We start from the raw sequence: 18,747 nt of genomic DNA on the forward strand, positions 1-18,747 counted from the left end.
AACTTCCATTCTCAGACACAAGTTGTGTTTTCCAGACAGCTGTCTCACTCATGAAAATACACCAGGACGGACCCTAATGGAAGCCAGATGAGCTTAAATTCCACAACAATAATTACCATGCCCAATTATACTGCTTTTATAGTACACACTTTAGCACAATGGGTATCTACTGTTAGTCGTAGTTTTGGGCAGATGCTAGCCCATTAGGTTACCATGGCAACCCATAAATATGTGTTGTGGGAGCGTATCCAGGAACTACTGCATGTGTCATGCTTATGTCACTGGGGACATGTAAAATGTCTTTTGAGGGTTTACGGTCTGGGAAATTTAGTCTTGTGGTGTCTTATTCATTTCAAACATATTTCAGTTTCTCCTATATACAAATTGACAACTATACATTTCTAAGTTTTCATTTAAATAAATACTACAAACAAGACAATATCAATTATAATTCATTCTAGATAAGGGCCAATCCCTTGTATTGATCTGAGCAGTAAAAGATGCAGTAGGTTTCCACAATATGGTGTAAGGAAGGTAGGAGATGTGTGAAAAGTGGTATCTGAAATTAAATTAAAATCTGAAACTTAAGTTTTCGTAATATTATCCTGTTTATTTCTGACTAAAGAAGAAATTTTGAATATGCTTTTACTTTCTTGCTGAATTAGATGAAAAGACTACCACTCTTAAGTCTGTACTCTAAAAATAAAGGGAGAGCCAGGTGATAGTTGGCTTAGCTCAATACAGAAACTGGCTGTACACATCATCACAGTATAAAGTATGTCTTTACAGGGATTTTTATTCTCATAAATCTTTATTTCCACCTACTATATCTCCTTTGTACTGCTCCAAAGTGAAAGGTTACACTCCTGCCTTCATGTGAAACAACTCAAACGTTAATATGCAGCACCTTCAAAGACATCTGTACCCATTCCTGTCAGGTGCATGAATTCAGTCAGTAACTTAGCAGGGACTTGCATGATAAACATTACTGGTCTCTTGTGGCTCACTTAATCCACAGGCAGGTTTTGATGTGGGCAGGCTGTCTTTGGTCCCACTGCGGTCGGACTCTTGAAAAGGATTCTGGGTCGGGGTCCCCTGCTCTCGTCGTCTGCCCAAACCATTGCGCCTCATGTCTTCTCCTTGATGTGGCAGATTTGAGCGGCCATAATAAAAATTAAGAGATCATAAACGCAGGATGGATGCACCATGTGTTTTGTTGGATAGTACATGTGCCCCCAAAGAGAGATTTAACTCCCTTTGCTCAGCAACTGAAGCTCTGCACCACTCTCTACAAGCTTTTCATTGGGTATAGTGTGTGACCTATATTTGCTTGGCTTTGTGTTTAATGCTTAAGAGGAGTTTTACATTATTTTATTTTCTATACAAATTCAAATTTTCAAACAATTGTTTAATCAGGGGCCATCGGTTTTCAGCCAGTGTATAGTAGGGATACATTAATTTGTGAGTGATTGTTTTATTTGTGAGTCTGAAGGACTTCACCTAGAAACACCAGAGGATGCAGCCCTGCTCTCAGGGTCCCCTCATATTTTAAACGTGCTCAGTGGGATTTGGAAATTTCCAGTCACCTGCAGATGGAGGTTTTTGGGACTGGAATGTGACATGGAGGTGTTTTGAAGGAAGGGAAGCATGATTCACATTACATACTGATCTTAACAGTCCTGCGTGATTCACTTACAACAAGTTTTGCATATATAGCCAGAGGGAGGGGATGTATGTGGGAGTGGATGGGCTTCCCTGAAGTATTTCCATTATATGCCAGGCCTGGCCGTCTGGCACATTTACTGTAAATGAAGTGAGCCTGTGTTACAAAATAAAACCTAGACTGGTGAAATCACCCACCATATAATTAGCTTTTTTAGCATGTGACTTCTTAACGTCTTTACCACACTGGATGCCTTTTACAGATTCCAGCTGGGAACAAAAGGGGGACGAGTGGTGCTTATGCAGCTGCAGTGAAACAGAAAGCTGAAGTTTTAAACCAAAAGTTCCACATCTGAGAGCTCACGGAAGCTAATGGCCACCAAGGCTTTTTTAAAGGACAGAATCTTGTCTTATTAAACAATCTCATAAAGAAAATCAATCACTGTAAAATAAAGACTCTTCCCATAAAATAGCCTCCCTCATACCTCATGTCTGAGGGGAAGGCTCCAGCCACAGATCACAGCAGTGACACTAAATGTTTTCTAACTCTGCTTTCTTTTATGGACAGAGGCTCCGACAGAGAAATACACAAAGTGAAGTGAAATAATAAGTTATTTACATAACAGACTCAAAATGAAAGTCTCAAAGAATAGTCTATGAAAATACTAAAACCTAAAACTTTTCTAATGATAAAGCCAAAGCAAAAGTTACAACATACAGGTCAAAAATAAAGACTGAACACCATCACATCAAACTAATTCTGTAAAAAAAAAAATCTGTAAATAACTAAATGTTAGTGGGGGGTAAAGGCCATAGTCCAGACAAAACAGAAAGAAGCTAAGACAGCCGTTCTGACACGAACATATTTCTGAATAATGAAATTACCTGTGTCACTTTCTAGTGTGACCAAACTTTAGAACAGCCAGAACAAAGCTGCATACTACCTGGATAAGGTGTCAAAATATTAGTGATTACTTTGTGGCTTACATATATTGCATGTAATGAACAGTAAATGCTTTTGAACTGAGACAGTCAAATGTTTCTGTTCTCTTTTCCTGATTGTGTAATCTCAGTTAAAGTGACAGTGCATTTTTGTGGCATGTGAATCAGTCAGAAGACAACAGCAAGCGCACGTCGTCGTCTGATGCTCCAGTTACATCGGGGCAGAGGATGTGGTCAGCTCAACCCCCCGACATGTTTAGTTATGCCGTCATTGCCCTGCTGATGGGAATGGCTGGAAGGAACATGTCCAGACAGAGTGGGTGGCTACGGCCCCTTCCACCCAAAACACTCTTTCCAGCAGACAGACGTCCACACTGCGTTACGGCTCGACTCCCCTCAGATACTTGCTAAACCTCAGGCATCTTATCAATCATCATGTGGCGCACACATGTAAAAGCTGTACAAGTTTTGAACGTGTGACCAGCTTCATGTCCTACTTTTTGTAAAACATTGTAAGACATAGGTTGTGATCCCGATGTAAGAATTTAAGGAAGGAGCAGATTTCATGTGTTTCTAATGACACATGAAGTTGGACCAGGATAAACTTCTGCCTAAGCTTCAACAACTAAAGAGGACAATGAAGGTAGTCCCCCAACTTTAGGAGAAAATATAGTCACTTGTATGATTTGTATCATAGTTAAAACACACTTCAGTTTATCAGCTCATGAAGAGCCCTGATGACCATTTAAGCCATTGCAGAAGAACAAATTTATCATCTTATGTGTGTTATTTGCACATTATTGTCATCACTCTACTAAATGATTCATTCAAACAGTACATCATTGCAAAGTCTTGATCTCCACTCCCTTCTGTATTCTGGCACTTGAGAAGTGATAATGGAGACAATTAGAGTGCACTTTATCTTGGCCGTGTGTCGGCCAAGGCTGTACTGTTAGAACCTGTCAACAGAAGCCGCCTTCACACACCCTCAGGCAGCTCCATGTCTGTTTAAGGCTCTGCACAAAACAAGCTGACAGCAACATTAGGATGTGTAGCCCTGTCAATGTCAGGGAGCGTTTGGATGAAGTGATAGCAGCTGCTTAGGCGTTCCCTTCCTGCTTGCACGTCTGAACGTCTCCGTTCGTGAGCTGGCCTTGTGCCTCTGGCCTGAACATCTTCTGTTTCTGTATTTATTAAATTGTGTGCTTCACCTGGAGGTGCCCTCAGAGATAATCACTGTAAACTTGTGGATTCTTATATCTACTTGCTTTTATGAAACTGTAGGATGCACAAATGTGTTCTGAATTTCTAGAACATTCTTGAAATGTTCGACTGCTGACCTTCATACATAGTTTGGATGATTATATACAGTATATGCATTTAAACCTCAATAAAAATCACTAAAGTACTTCTTTATCCATTACTGTAAACTTGATAAAAGGGCCTGTTGTTTAAGTAGTGAAAGGTCTTTAGAAAACATCCCATTTACAATCATATCAGTAGATTTATCAAGGAGCGTTTAAACCACAGGGAGGTTTGATGTAATCTGTTGATGTTTCATCCACTTCAGCGCTATGCTGTAAGAAATAGCATGTTTGCGGTCGGTCGGGTTTGTCCAGACCCATCCCAGTGAGCTGTGGTCTTCCACCCAGCTTCCCAGAACCTCGCTCTTTTGTGTAATAAGCCCCAAATTCTTCCGTCTCCAGCTCATGCTTCCTAAACTGGACAGCTTTAAGTTCAGTGGTGTGGCATCAGAGCATTTCTTTTACAAGGATACGGTTCTGGACGCTTCATGTACACATACGAACTAGTTGCAAGAGAAATAGTTTTCCGCTTTTGGTTGCGTCTCAGTGTGGCGTTTACCACATTGAGACGTCTGTCTTATTGTATATTTAGAACACAGAGTACAGTTCTGAATATCCTTACTTAGTGTGACATCCTTTTCCCGAAGTGTTGGCATCAACAATCCCTGAGCATCCTTCGGCCTTAAGGGAGACTTAAAGCCCATTTATATCCCTTTTCTTTTTTCCTCCTGCACCTTGACATTTTATTTAAAGCTGCTGTATACAATATTTTACGTTTGGAAACCCACGGAAAATTAGCACCTGACTTTGCAGTTTCCCTCACCTCTGAAAAAGCGTTGTGGCATCTAACGTCTCATTGTTTTGGTTTTTTATGGACCACAGCTTTACTGTTTTGCTTCAGTTTGTTTGCTTTCACACAGCAGGCAGTTTTCAGCTAAGTTTGCCATATCCATTTTACAGGGTGACTGTGTTTACAGCTTGTTCCAAGCAGCCAAAAAAAATCAGCTAATTTTAGGGGGGTTTTTTTTAGGTTTAAACAGAAAATGTAAATATACTGAATATTTAACCTTTGACCTCCGTGTTGGTGGTCAGGGAATTGCATTTTTTTTTCTACTTTTGCACTCAGTATAACTCACTTTGTATTGGAATGCTATTTTAGTGCCAAGAAATCAAATACAAACTCCACCACACCCACCCAGGTAGAGGAAGTCTGAGGTTATTACACCAGCTAATAATCTGCTGTTGTCCTTGTCTGCAGGTTACAACTCCTTCCTACCCCGTGGTGGTCAAGATGGGACATGCCCACGCTGGAATGGGAAAGGTGAGTGAATGAAAAACTGAATATATATCAGGTGTTTTTTTTTCTCTTAGTCTTAAGCCAGGAAGACCCTAGAAGATTTCTGATAGTGAAAAGCGTCTGCGTCACTCGTATTACAACTGACTTTTGAAGTAAAGCTCACGAGTTCAGATTTCCACCTTTACTCGCTCAGATTACAGGATCACACTCAGATTTGTCTAAATTCCAGTCATGCAAATCAAACGTGTGATATTATCTGGACAGCTTTGACTGGTCTGAGGTTCAAACGGGAGCCAAGACATCAGAAACCTAAATCCCCCGTGGGTCTTACTTTGTACGTCTCTCCATGATCTTTAAAATCAGTCATGATGGCCAAATCACTGTTATAATCAGGCGAGTGAGAAGTGTGTTCCTGGGTTTACTCTCACCGAGCAGACATCTGATTTCTACAAAGGCAGAGGTGCACACAGACAGACACACACCACTGATAACGCCTGAGTACAGTGTACTGATAGTTATACTTTTGCTGGCTGGCTGACTAACAACTTCAGACAATCTAACATGATTGCTGCAAGGAAATAACTACAGACTGATGTCTACCATCTCTGTTGATTACATAATGCTCGGTGAATAGTGCGGAGCATTTATACATTGTCATTCATGTATTTGAAGATGTGGTTACATAATCAGCACAGTTATAAGAAAGACTTAGAAAGGCTTATTCTCCCAAACACTTGTCATTTGGATTCACAGGGGCAGGCACTTCCTATATGTCTGTCTGGATGGGCTTGGTTTCCTGTTCAGGAGCCAGACATGCTATAGAATTTCCCATAAGGCTCCAGGGGAACTTGGCAGGCCCTTGTAGAGCAGGACCTCATTTAACCCCTCAGACCTCACAGAGCTCTGAGAACGGACAGGGATATGTGGGATTTAGGTCATTGCTGTTTTGTTTGCTTTTGACAGAAACCTGCTTTTGTAAGTGAAACACAGACATTGATTTAGGCATTTCTAGCTTTCCAATACCACATTTACTTAACCAAACACAAACTATTACCCGTAATAATATATCAATCATAGCTACATAGTGCTACATGTAGAACTTTAGATCATTACTGCATTAATTTTGAGCTATTGAAGTTAGTATAGTACAGATAAATGAGAAAACTGTGACATCCTACATGGCATTTTCCACTGTGAGCCATCAGGTTGAATTTGGACATAAATCAGCTGAATTTCAGGAAGAGGGCACTGTACTTTCAAAACAAAGTTACAACAAAGAACTTTCCTCTTAAAAATATAAAATGTTGAGCTCAGAAGCTAGCTATATAAATACAAATATGTGAATAATTAAATACACACCCTCACTCAATTTGATGCATTCAGGAATTCTGCTGCCACAGCTTTACATGGTCTGGTATGACCAGTAGCTTATGTTGACTAATGTTATTATTGTTAGCGAACAATAGATAGTCCTCTGTCAGTTCACAGACTTTATGACTCATCTCTAACTGTGCTACTGTTACACTATGTTTTATCATGTCAGGATAAACATTTCAGTCGTGTTATCACAGAAGTAAAACAAAAATTCATTTATCATTTGCACAGTCATGTACTAATGATAATAAACGTTTAAGGAAGTAAATCAAAGGAAATTAAAATGTGGCTTTATCAGCAAAAGTCTGATATAGTCTCCCTTTGCAGAAAACATGAGCTACATCTGTGCCCCAAGGACTTCAGAGTCCTCCTTGCTATGGCATGCAAATATATGTAATGTACAAAGTGCTGAGGTTTTATTATTAACTGGACATGAATCATGTTTGTATATTCACATCTTACTAGACTATATGAACTGAATGTGTCTACTCGTTGAGCCTCTTTCATTTGACAAACATTACTGACCCAACAGTAGCAGAAAACTTTCCATGCAGTTTCCACGTGACATCTTTGTAGACCAGTCAGGTTCTGTGTTCTAGCAAGTTCGTCATTCAGTCTGGACTCTGACCAGTGAGACATGAGTTTTTCCACCGGGAACAGTTCTTCATCTCCATGCCAGTGTTTCGCCAGTTTACCTTTTTACTTTCTATTTGCATCGTTACGGTTTGTTTAGTTACTCATAGGAATTGCGTAATACTCTGGATGCTCACAGCTCAAGGCTGGAGCTGCTGCTGGCTACCAGGTTCTACCTCTGGGGCCATGATGTGATCTGTGAGTCACTTCCCTCCATTCAGTGAATTTTGTTGTTTCAGCCTTTGCCCGCTCACTGTAAACAGGCATGGTTCAGTGCTTGGCCTCAGTGTTCCAGTGAAAGTGTTACCAACACACACAGTATGAAAGAAATGACCTGAGTGCACACTTTTAACATAACTTCAGAGTACATACACATACCTTTATGTCATTCATTAATATGACAAAAAACAAAGATACACATAAGATTTAAACACTGTTTTGTTCAAAATAACAATAAACTAACGCAGTGACAACAGTGTGCTTTAACACAAACTGTTTTTAAATTTAAACTTTTCATCTGAAGAGATCTGAAGTCAGGATATTTGCTTGTCTGCCTCCTGAGCTCATTTGAGAGATGAATGGATCCAGTTGCACTAGAACAGCTTCATATGTTGGTTTCAACAAGCGTATTCGTGTTATTGCCCATCAAAGTGCCAATATTTTTTATTGGACCACATTAACCATCAAAGCTGCCTTTTAAACATTTAAACCTACTTTTATGGTTTTGGTACCATTCTCACTCTTACTCAGTTTTGCTTTATTTGTTTTCCTGTTGTCAGTTCTCTTGTTCGTTTTTGGCGAGGACTGCATCATTTTAAAGGCTCCTCGGGATTTCTTTGTACCACCCGAACAATTTGTATTTCTTTTTCAGCGGTTTTTAGGATTTGTTTGTGTGAGAAAGTTCACTAAACCTAAAACCTTATAAACATGGCATTAAACTGTTTGCTAAGACCTCACAAATTGTCACATGTAGATGAAAGTTGAGCTCGGTTTCAGATTTTATCCCTTTGTTCTACAAAATCAGACCCTGAGTCATGTAGCTTACATATAACTGTGGTGTGGACATAACTTACTTAAACATGTTTAAACTCACAAGAGCAAAACAAAGAGTTTTGTCTTTTTTCCTGATGACACATCACCGTTCCTGCAACTTCATCTGTGCAGAGCTGTGATGATACCAGTGAGAGGGATCGTGATGAGTGAGTGGAAGCTCTGGACTCAATCATTTTACATCTTAGACACTGAGCTCTGACATTCCACCAAACACTATGGCTGCTGATTAAAGAGTTTCTCTGCCAAGATGTCCCGTTTCCCATGACCTGAGAGAATACACCTCATAAATCTGTGTCAAAGTAGCTGAGTAAGACAGAGAAAAGAGCAGCACCTGCAGAAACATCATCCACTGAAAATCCAAAGAAGAAGACATCAGAGTAAGGCTGTTTGAATCACAGGTGATCCCTGGAAACTGCAGTGAAAAGGTAATGAAAGCTTCTGTATCACTGTAGAGTGTAGATAGAAATAAATGCAGGTCTCATTTATTCTCTTCCTTTCCTATGATACGATGACCTCATTGTTACCTAACTATCTAACTGTTTAAGTGAAAAATACCTTTGAGTTTTATGTAACAGCCATGTTTCGTGTTGATGGGTTGCCTTTGCGTCATTTCCCCTCAGTCTGTGTCTACAGTCTGCAGGCTAATCACTTGATGGGAGTGAAGTGATGTAGTTCAAAGCTGCCTTTGGCAATGTTTCCATCCAGGGACCGTTTATTATCCCTCCTCTGTACAAGTGTGAAATTCCTGTGGGATTCTAAGCAGCCACTGCCAGCTTTGACGGCTCGCTTTGTAATTAGCCACTCACTAACATGCGTCTTCTCTCCCACAGATCAAAGTTGAAAACCAACAGGACTTCCAGGACATTACCAGCGTGGTGGCTCTGGCCGGGACCTACGCCACCACCGAGCCCTACGTCCAATCCAAGTATGATATCCGCATTCAGAAGATCGGCAACAACTACAAGGCTTACATGTAAGAGGTTTCACACCACCAGCATCTTACACTTGACAGTAGTTCCTACAAAGTCTAAGAGAAGTGTGTAGGGTTCAACAAGTAGCAAGTAAGTAATAAAACAATAAGAATTGTTCTTTTCCAGGCACTGTTCAGCAACTGCACTCCCACAGTCACACCCAGTCCCTTCCTCTGACCCTCACACTCATTTGGAAGCAAGAGCCCTTTTTTTCTGTAAACTCAGCCAAACATATAGCAACAAAGAATATGAGTCAACACCCTCTTAACTTTCAAATCTCTGTATCTAAACAATTATTTGACCAAAAGCAGAGAAACAGATGTAACAGAGCAAATGTCTCTGACACAATAATGTAGGTGTGGATGGCAATCATCATCACTAATGAGCTGACAATAGTTGAGGTTTTCTGTTCAGCCATACAAGAAAACGTTTGTGAGTGACTAACTCATGGTGGAGTGCTGTAGCGTTCTAACTGACTGACTAATTTCCTGATTTTATCTGGTTTTCTTTCATTTTTCAGGAGAACATCCATTTCTGGGAACTGGAAGGCCAACACAGGTTCTGCCATGTTGGAACAGATCGCAATGACCGACCGGTGAGCTGACTCACTGATATGATGGGAAAATGCAAACATCTCTTTTGCACACTTCATACCTTCAGAGACATCTGTCTTTTTGCTAAGTTTCTTTGACAATGTAAATATCCTAAAAAAGAGTATTATACTTTGTTTTCCCAGTTTTATTTGAGTCCTGTGAAGCTCACCCCCATGATCTCTTCAGAGTATACTAGGTATTTAATTCGGTAATCGGTAATATCGTTATTTGTGCCAATGTGTTCCAGATATCGGCTGTGGGTGGACTCCTGTGCTGAGATGTTTGGTGGCCTAGACATCTGTGCAGTGAAGGCAGTCCATGGAAAAGATGGCAACGACTATATCATCGAGGTTAGTTTGTTTTCAGTATAAGCCCCAACCCAAATCTGAGGTTAGACAGTGGTGAGTTAAAGAAACCGTTTCAAGGAAAAGGGGCTGTGACTTGCTCTCAGGAAGATATCCTAGTGTTTTGCTCTCTCGGTGTGTTTAAGAACCCCAACCAGTGACCCGCTGACCAGCTTTCACGGTAAAGCACGGGCCACCATCAGTCTCCTTCCCTGCTGATAATATATTTTCACATCGTGGTGAAAGTCAACAGGGAAGGGTGTTGCCAGACTTGATTGCACATGATCATCGGAGACTTGAAAGAATGATTAGTCTGTAGACCAAACACAGGCAGCAGAATGAAAACAACATCAGGAGTCAACCGTTGACTCACTGCATCTCCTAACACAGCCTGTTTGTTTCAGTCCATTGGTAAAGTTTGGCTTTGCACTTGTAGTTTGTAGGCAAATAAAATTGCTGTTGCGTGACCTGACACAACCAAGAGTTTGAACATGGCGGCAACACAATTCACAATTCAACTCCCACCACAGCCACACATACTCTAATCAATATTTTAGACACCAGTGGCTCAACTGACTATATGTAATGTGGTTGTTGGAAGTAACAAATTATTATGACCCAGCTTTGTAGGTCTCCCTTAATTCTATGAGGTCTTTTAACATCTTTGAGGACATTGTTTTGGATTCACGGGCTGCAATTTCACTGTTCTCATCAACTTCAGGAAGCTTTTTTCAGCGCAAGAGCTCTGATAAACCCATCGTACACTACCTGCCCAGGACCAAACGGAACACAAACAAAATTAGCAACTACTTAGTGGGCACAGTAGAACATTTAGCAGCTGAAGATGCAGATATTTCCCTCTGGATCTAGTGAAAACTAAAACAGAGCTAAACGGAGAGTGAATATTGGACTGGCGTTCTTCAGGTGGCCAAAAACACTACTCCAGATGAATAAGGTGGTGATAATATGTCACATAATATGTCACTATAAAAAAACAATATAATATTTCATGATATTTTAAACTGTTTCATAACAGAGATAAAGACATTAGCTTTTGGTATCAGTCTTTCTTTGGTAATGAAGGTATCAGCCCTCAGAAAGAAGAGCAAAAGCTTCTTTTTAGAGGTGCTGTTTTGCCCTGAGTATTCAACAAAAGGAAATCATAATGGAAAAAGTAATTTTCTACACCTACAGGAGCCGAACAATGACTGGAATGCAATACAGCAACAAATAAGGTTTTGATTTGAGGATTTGAATAGGGGGCATGACTCACTCTATTATTATTTTCTATCACTATTGCTGTCTCTTCACCATTGGCACATTAAAAAAACAGTTAAAAGGCAGGCTCAGTCATGCTACATGGGGGTCTTTGGAAAACAGGAAATCAGTGACTGAGGATGCTGATATAAAAGGATGAAATGTGGGAGAATTTTCCTTTCAGGATTATACCCAGGAGAAAAGCAGAAGATAAAATGTATTATCTGTAATCAGTTTTGTTTTGAGAGCGGCCTCCTGCATCTTCAAATCTTAGGAAACAGGCCGGTGTGCGACGTCTGACATGGCCATTTTTAGGCTGAGAGCATGACATCACACCTCTCTCTGTCTGCGAGCTGGGTGAAGTCAGCAGTGAGAAAATAAGACCCTTTTTTTAAACTCAGACTATCTCAGGAAATCTCTACCAGCTCCCCAGAGATGTGTAGTCTCAGAGCTGGACTGTTTGGACAGAGAAGCCAGTGACACAGTCGAGTAACAATGTTCCCCGACGAGCTGCACTTCCTCCTCCTCGTCCACTCTGTCTCGCTGTCTCTAGCCCTTCAGCATGATGGAATTTAATTAACGGCGACAAGGAAGAGCTGCCGGTCCATCACTGTGGGAATCTGTTTTTTGTTCCAGACAAAGACATCAGCCATGACACCGCTCCCTAATGAAAAGTAATGAGCTGCTCACAGGAACTTCATTAACAGTTTACTGCATGAAGCAAGCTCCAGGTTTGGCACTTCGCTGGAAAAGTGTACAGACAGTGGAGAATGACAGTGACATGATAACCCACAACATCATGACACAGCAAGCACAGCCTAACTCTACTGTTACTCTACTGTCATGTCAAATGACCTGACAGTAGAGTACAACATGACAAAGTGACATGACAACAGAAACTTGACATTGACGTGGTGACACACATCTATATTTACTTGTGATACTTCAAGCACATTTTGCTTATAACAAATTTGTACTTTCTACTTATGAATGCAGGAGTTTTACTTGTAATAGAGTATTTTTATACTGCAGTATTGCTAGTACTACTGAAGTAAAAGATCTCAGTACTTCTTTCACCACTGGTTTTGTGTATCAGAATATGATTTGTGATAATACATGGCAGATGTCACATTGTAATCCAGACCAGCCCTGAAAGATGTCACATATCATAGCAACGCCCATTCAATACGACAGCACATCTCAGCTACAGTCACATGACAGGACATGACACAGTGACATTTTGACACCTGGCAGGAAGGAAATTAGTCGCTTTGTGATTAAATTAGGAATGAACATGCATTTTTTTGTTGGCATGTTATTGACACATTATATAAGCAAAAAGTGATAATATGTTACTGAGACAACACACAACATGAAATGACATGATTTCACTCACTGCCAGAGTTTAGAGTTTAAGGACACACAGCAAATCGAATCAGATAAACTCACATAATTCTTTAAACTTTGAGTGAACCATAAAAATCATTAAGAGGGAGGAGTACAAACACTGCTATCTTAAAGCTCAATTTGTTTTACCAGGAAAACGCCACCCTCTGCCCATCCCTGTACCGCGACTGAACCGTAATTTTCAATGAGCACATTTCACATCATGTTGTACTGTCAGAACTTTCCCGTACGGCCGGGTACAGACAGAACACTGTGCAGCTCAATAAAAGTGCAGAATAACACCTCTATGTTCCACTGCCTGAAAAGGCCGGTGGCAGCTCCAGTCTCCAGCTCGATGACTCTGTGTCCTAATAAATCAGCAGGGTGGATCCCGGCTCTGCTTGCCACCACACGCCGTTTGAAGTGGAGCCTGGCGGTCGTTTGCCAGGCCTGTGCTCAGTCCCCTGTGGTAATGACTCAACTGGCCAAGACACCGTGCCACGCCCCACCTCGCCGCCAAATCCTAGCCAAGGAGCTGGCTACACACAGAAAAAGAAGGGCTTTAAAGGGTTCTCTGGTATGGGTATGTGGTTCTGTGCAGAACACTATGAACCCAACAAGTGAGATCTCAAATTACTCTGAAACAATCTTGCACATGAAAACACGGTGTGGATTTCAAATGTTTCTTTTTATTTTTCAACACTCCAGGTTCCTTGGACTCATTATGTTCAAGAAAGCATGAAATAATCTATTAAAGAACTGAATTTTCCTTGCTGCGTTGCAGTGTTTCCACACGAAACATGATGTTGAGACAGGATTTAACATCAGGAGACCTGATTGAGACTTGGATTTGTGTGATTTCATGTTTGAATTGCTCTTGAGAGACGAATAAAGTATTTCAAATTTAATTTAGCCGATGCCACTAATAAAAACAACTTCAACCACAGAGAGGGGGGAAACCCGTGTTGTGAGCTGCTGCTGTGTTTGTTCTGCACTCTCTCTGCGCCACATGATTGGGCTCTGCTTGGCTTACACTGTGTGTGAGAGGATCAGCACATGCATGCGTGCCCTGCGCTGTGTTTACAGTCTGTGGCTGGGGCGCGGTGCAACAGCCTCATCTACCACTCCAGGCATCTGCATCCAAACCAGCAGTACCAGCAGCCACACTCCTCTGCTGCTGTTTGTTTTGGTGTTGAGGGAGGAGGACAGCGGGTCTCCGAGCCCCGTGTGCTCTGTGGTTCCTCAGCACACGTGTACGTGCACGTGAGCTCGTGGTGGGAAAGTTGTTGTTTTTTTTTTTTTTCTTTGAGGTTAATTATTTGTGTGGCAATGGATGTGGTCTGTGCCCTTCCAAGTCATGCCCAGGGCAACATAATATTTACAGATGGAGTCACATTTTATCTACTGCTCAGTGGAAATTCTAATTTTGGTTCCTTTTTGCCCAGCAGAGGGTGGCACAGAAAAATAGCAGTTTATAAGATAAGATATGAGCTGAAATGTACCGTTTCACTTTATATTCAGGTTTAAATAGAGAATAGGTCAGTGACTTTCAACATTTTTGTCTCATGAGACCCTAAATACCTCATGTAGCAATACCTCATCTAAGGCTGCACATGCAGAGAAAACCATTTAAGTTTCTCCTTTTACTTGATTCATGTGATTTATTATCAGAGAGGCTGATAGGCTGAAGAGGTATGAGGACTTTAAAAGAACAAAAAGCAAACATGGGAGAAAAACTTTCCTCTGCTAACCTTCTACAGGGTCTCAACCCAGTGATAAAAACCTACTAAACTACCCTGCAGCAGCGTCATTGGAGTGCGTGGTATGACAGATCCAGGACAAGGTACAACTTTCTGAGGAGTATGGGAGTGCATGGGAACAGCCAGAAAAGCAAGTGTCATACTTAGTGCATCTGGCAATAAATTGTATTTAAGGCCATCAGAGTGTTGTGTAGCTTACTGTGGGGAACGCTGTTGTATATGTGATCTCTGTAAAATGACTCATCACTGCTGGCAAAATACCACTAAGTCCATTATCTCTGACATCATCTGGGGTCTGAACACATCTGATCTTCATGATAACAGATACAATACTGCCATCTAGTGGAGGAATGATAACGTTTGCACGGCCTGAAGAGTCCTTTTTTTTTCCTGTCTCTGTAGGTGATGGACAGCTCCATGCCTCTGATTGGTGAACATGTGGAGGAAGATAAACAGCTGATCACAGATCTGGTCATCAACAAGATGGCCCAGGTGCTGCTGGGAGTTTCCACACCTCAGCCTTCCTCTGTCAAGGTACAACACTGCTACATACACATCACCTTCACATAACCACTACTGATACTTTAGCAGTACTGTTGTCAATAGCACTGTTTGTCCTACTTCTTCTACTATGTAACTATAAACACTGCTAATAGTGATACTAATTTTACTAGACACTGTTTTTACTTTTGCAATGACTGTTACTTTTTCTGTAATTACAGGTAATGATGCCTCTACTGCAACTACAATATGCACCTCATATTTTCACTTGTATTAACAATGATCATACTACTACTGCTGTTGTTGTTGTATTAATACCATTACTGCACACTATACTGAAATTCCCAAAGTTATCAACCACCATGATGCTCCCTCACAGATTTTATTAATGAAATACAGTTGAAGAACTTGCAGTTGTACAAGTAACAGCATGGCCTTTAAAATACATGGTTAACTTTTTAAACCTTTATTTCACTTTATTTTTCTCTGCCTCCTTCTATATGACCAGACCACACAGCCCAGACGAGGTAGGAAAAGGCTTCATTCCTACAACAGTTCGCTTCTGCAGTGATGTAGCACAGTAAAATAATGAATGTACATGTAATGTGTGTCTATCTGCTGCAGGAGGACACCGCTCTGCTTCCGCTTCTCCATCCCCGTCAGCACAGGGGTCGCCTCAGCGAGCCCGGTCAGCCACCACCTCGCCCAGCCAGGCCTTCCAGCCCGGTCCCATCCCCGCCTCCTCTGGGCCTGGAGCTCAGAAACAGTCACCACAGCTAAAGTGAGTCCAGACTAAAGATCCACTGATATCACACCAGTATGAGTGAGTATTAGATATTGATGCCGGTAACTTTGTTTTATGTATTAAGGTTAGAAAATGAACATTGCTAAAGTAAAGGTTATATTCAGGATTAGGTTTTTTCTTTGCATCAAAACTTTCATCTCTGCTCATTGACTCCAAATGTTAACTAAACTATTCTTCCTTTTACTGCACAGCAAATCCCAATCACTGACCAACACCTTCACAGAGACGTTACGAGGAAGTCTGACTGACGACGAGGCCAAAGCTGAGACCATCCGCAGCCTCCGACAGTCCTTCGCCAGCCTCTTCTCCGACTAAAAACCTCCCCAGAAGCTTCCTCCTCCTGTCAGTCGTCAGGTGTGAAAAAAAAACTGACTGGTTAATCTGTTATGGAATCTCTTTCCTCCTCTGGGCCTCAGCTTCCTGTTCTTTCTCTTTCCTTCTCCATGTTCAAATCAACAATACATTTATCACTAGAAAGGCCAACAGGTTTTCAGAGTCTTAGATGAAGGTCACCAAGGTGATGACTGATGCCTTCAGATTTATAAAAGTTGACATCAAACCAAACTCCACTCAAATTTCTCAAACTTTTACTCTGCTTGATGATCTTGTCTGTTTCCTCTTTGCTGTTCATGCCAGTTAAGAATATATATACACTAGGTCCACGTTAGTATCACTTAATTTTTCCCTATATGTTACGGCAACTGTCTCCTTATACCCATAATTCCTTGTGTTTTTATTCAACAGCACTGCCGGGTTCATGTTAAAGGACTGAGACGTTTTTAAGCAAAGTCGATGCTGTAATTTGGTGTGTTTCAAGCAGAAGTGGAGTTGAAAAAGGATCAATACAAATATGTGAATTCCCATAATGTTCAGCAGTCAGCTAATGAATGTTTGGCCTTTCTAGTGGTAAATAATTACAGTAAATATTCATAATCTAGCTGGTATTGCTTGGTATATAGTCGTTATTCTGCATTTGTTTGTCTAACCAGTGAAACTGTTTGTTACCCGTCCATGTTTAATTTATTTATATATGTATTTAAATTTATTTTCACGATTTTAATTGACACTCAGCTTCCAAACTGTTTGCAGATGTCTACAGCAATATTCTTATCTGAAGCTGTTCCAGTTAACTCATGAGAAATGTACTGAATCCGCACAGTTCACCAGCGACCTTTTGAGCATCTCGCCAGCAGCCACATTTCTCAGACATCCGTGTGCTGTAGACACATATTGGTTTACGTAGTGACTCCTCTACCTTGGCCTAAAATTACCAAAGTGCTTTTTAATAAAACATTTAGAAAATCCCCTCTGCACTGGGTCAAGAAAACAATCACACAGCGAACCAACCCTTGAGCTTGTGATTTCACAAGGTTCAAATGCTGTACTGGCTTACAGCCATCGTCTTCCATCCCAGCTCAGATCTTCCCCTGCAATTGTTCTTTTTCTTGATGTGTCGTGCTTTGTGAATAGCACTGTAGAGTAGTTTTGTGGGAGATTTGTAAAATAAGAACTCCTGCTGTGTGTTTAAAGGCGAACGGTGGGGATGTAGCCTAATGTTTTGAGACGTTTAATGTGCTTCAGTTTCCAATGAGACAGAAAAGGTTTAGTTGTATAACATCACATCTTATCTTATAATCTTATATCTTTATTCTCTTTTATTCTTTGTGACCAGTGTCAGCTGGGATTGCAGATAATTTGTCATCATCCTTTTTTGACTTTTTGTCACGTGGTTCTAATCTGCAGTGGTAGCAGCCATAGCTGCTACTCTTCCAACATTTATCCTGCTTTGGAACTGCACATAGGTGAATGTACGCACAGAGTGATAGAGTGATATTTTCCAACAGAAAAACAAGCTTATGATCTTTACTATTCTACAAAGACAGAAAAAAAAAAACGCTAATGCTTTGTTTTGGTGATGTAATTTCTTTATAATTTCCTGGGAAGGATGATGAAATTTGATCCAAATTAGAGTGAAAACATAGACTGTGTTTTGAGAAATGACTTAATGGAATTAGTACCCAGAACTCAGAAGTATCATTCCTAAGCAGATATTCACTTCCAGAGCAATTTCCTTACAGAACTTCTCGAAAGATGAAATGTCCATACACTGTTTTGTAGCTTTCAATGAGAAAAGATTGTCACTGTCTCAGTTTTCCTTGCAATTAGCCCCAAATTATTTAATTTTATAGGAAACGTTATAATGTGAAATTACAAGAACCTATAAGGTTATTTTTTCCCAAAACATTTCCTGCAACCTCGGTGCAACAATTGCTCATATATGTCGCTTTTCATGCAGAGCACAATCACAGTCTAATAATCTATAAATTGGTCCTTTTGCAGGAAATTATCAAGACTCCATTAATTAATCTGTGCTACTAATTCAATAAGCCGTGATATGATTTTGTTCTCCCATTTGATTTAGAGAGAGACAAAAAATTACTGACTGCAGTGTATAACAAAGAGGACACTTGAAAATCTGTAAACATTATGCAGTAGTTTAAATGGACCTGTCACGATTCCAAAGTTTGAAGTTTTTATTGTTGTTTTCATAATTCTTATAATACTAACTCTAATAACTAATAATAACTATCTAAATAATAATAATAATAATAATAATAATAATAATAATCTATTCAAATGCATGAAGCTGTACAAAATTTATGGTGGTGTGTGTGGGTGTGTATGTGTGTGTGTAAAGTTGTAAATTTGCCATTATGATTAGTGATGATACTACCACAAAAAAGAACAGCCCATTTTTGCAATAATTATGTTAATAATGAGTTTTACCCCATTTGGATCTCAAACTTAGAAGCTTGACACTTTAAGAGAAGCTCCCATGTATTTGTTTTTTTTTTCCCCAAGTCG

At 40.4% G+C, this 18,747-nt stretch overlaps 1 protein-coding gene across 1 annotated transcript in view; it reads left to right on the top strand.

Moving 5' to 3' along the window:
• The window catches only part of LOC121176079 (synapsin-3-like), a 78,311-nt gene extending 61,574 nt beyond the window's left edge, over positions 1-16,737 (top strand). Inside the window, exons 7-14 of the mRNA XM_041030044.1 lie at positions 5,167-5,229; positions 9,096-9,238; positions 9,757-9,831; positions 10,077-10,179; positions 14,979-15,110; positions 15,586-15,604; positions 15,702-15,858; positions 16,074-16,737. Of these exons, the coding sequence (XP_040885978.1) occupies positions 5,167-5,229; positions 9,096-9,238; positions 9,757-9,831; positions 10,077-10,179; positions 14,979-15,110; positions 15,586-15,604; positions 15,702-15,858; positions 16,074-16,197 (816 nt within the window). The 3' untranslated portion in view covers positions 16,198-16,737. The remainder of the gene's footprint in view (positions 1-5,166; positions 5,230-9,095; positions 9,239-9,756; positions 9,832-10,076; positions 10,180-14,978; positions 15,111-15,585; positions 15,605-15,701; positions 15,859-16,073) is intronic.
• Positions 16,738-18,747: the final 2,010 nt, after the last annotated feature.

This window comes from Toxotes jaculatrix, chromosome 22 (genome assembly GCF_017976425.1).
Source record: "Toxotes jaculatrix isolate fToxJac2 chromosome 22, fToxJac2.pri, whole genome shotgun sequence".
Taxonomy (NCBI): domain Eukaryota; kingdom Metazoa; phylum Chordata; class Actinopteri; family Toxotidae; genus Toxotes; species Toxotes jaculatrix.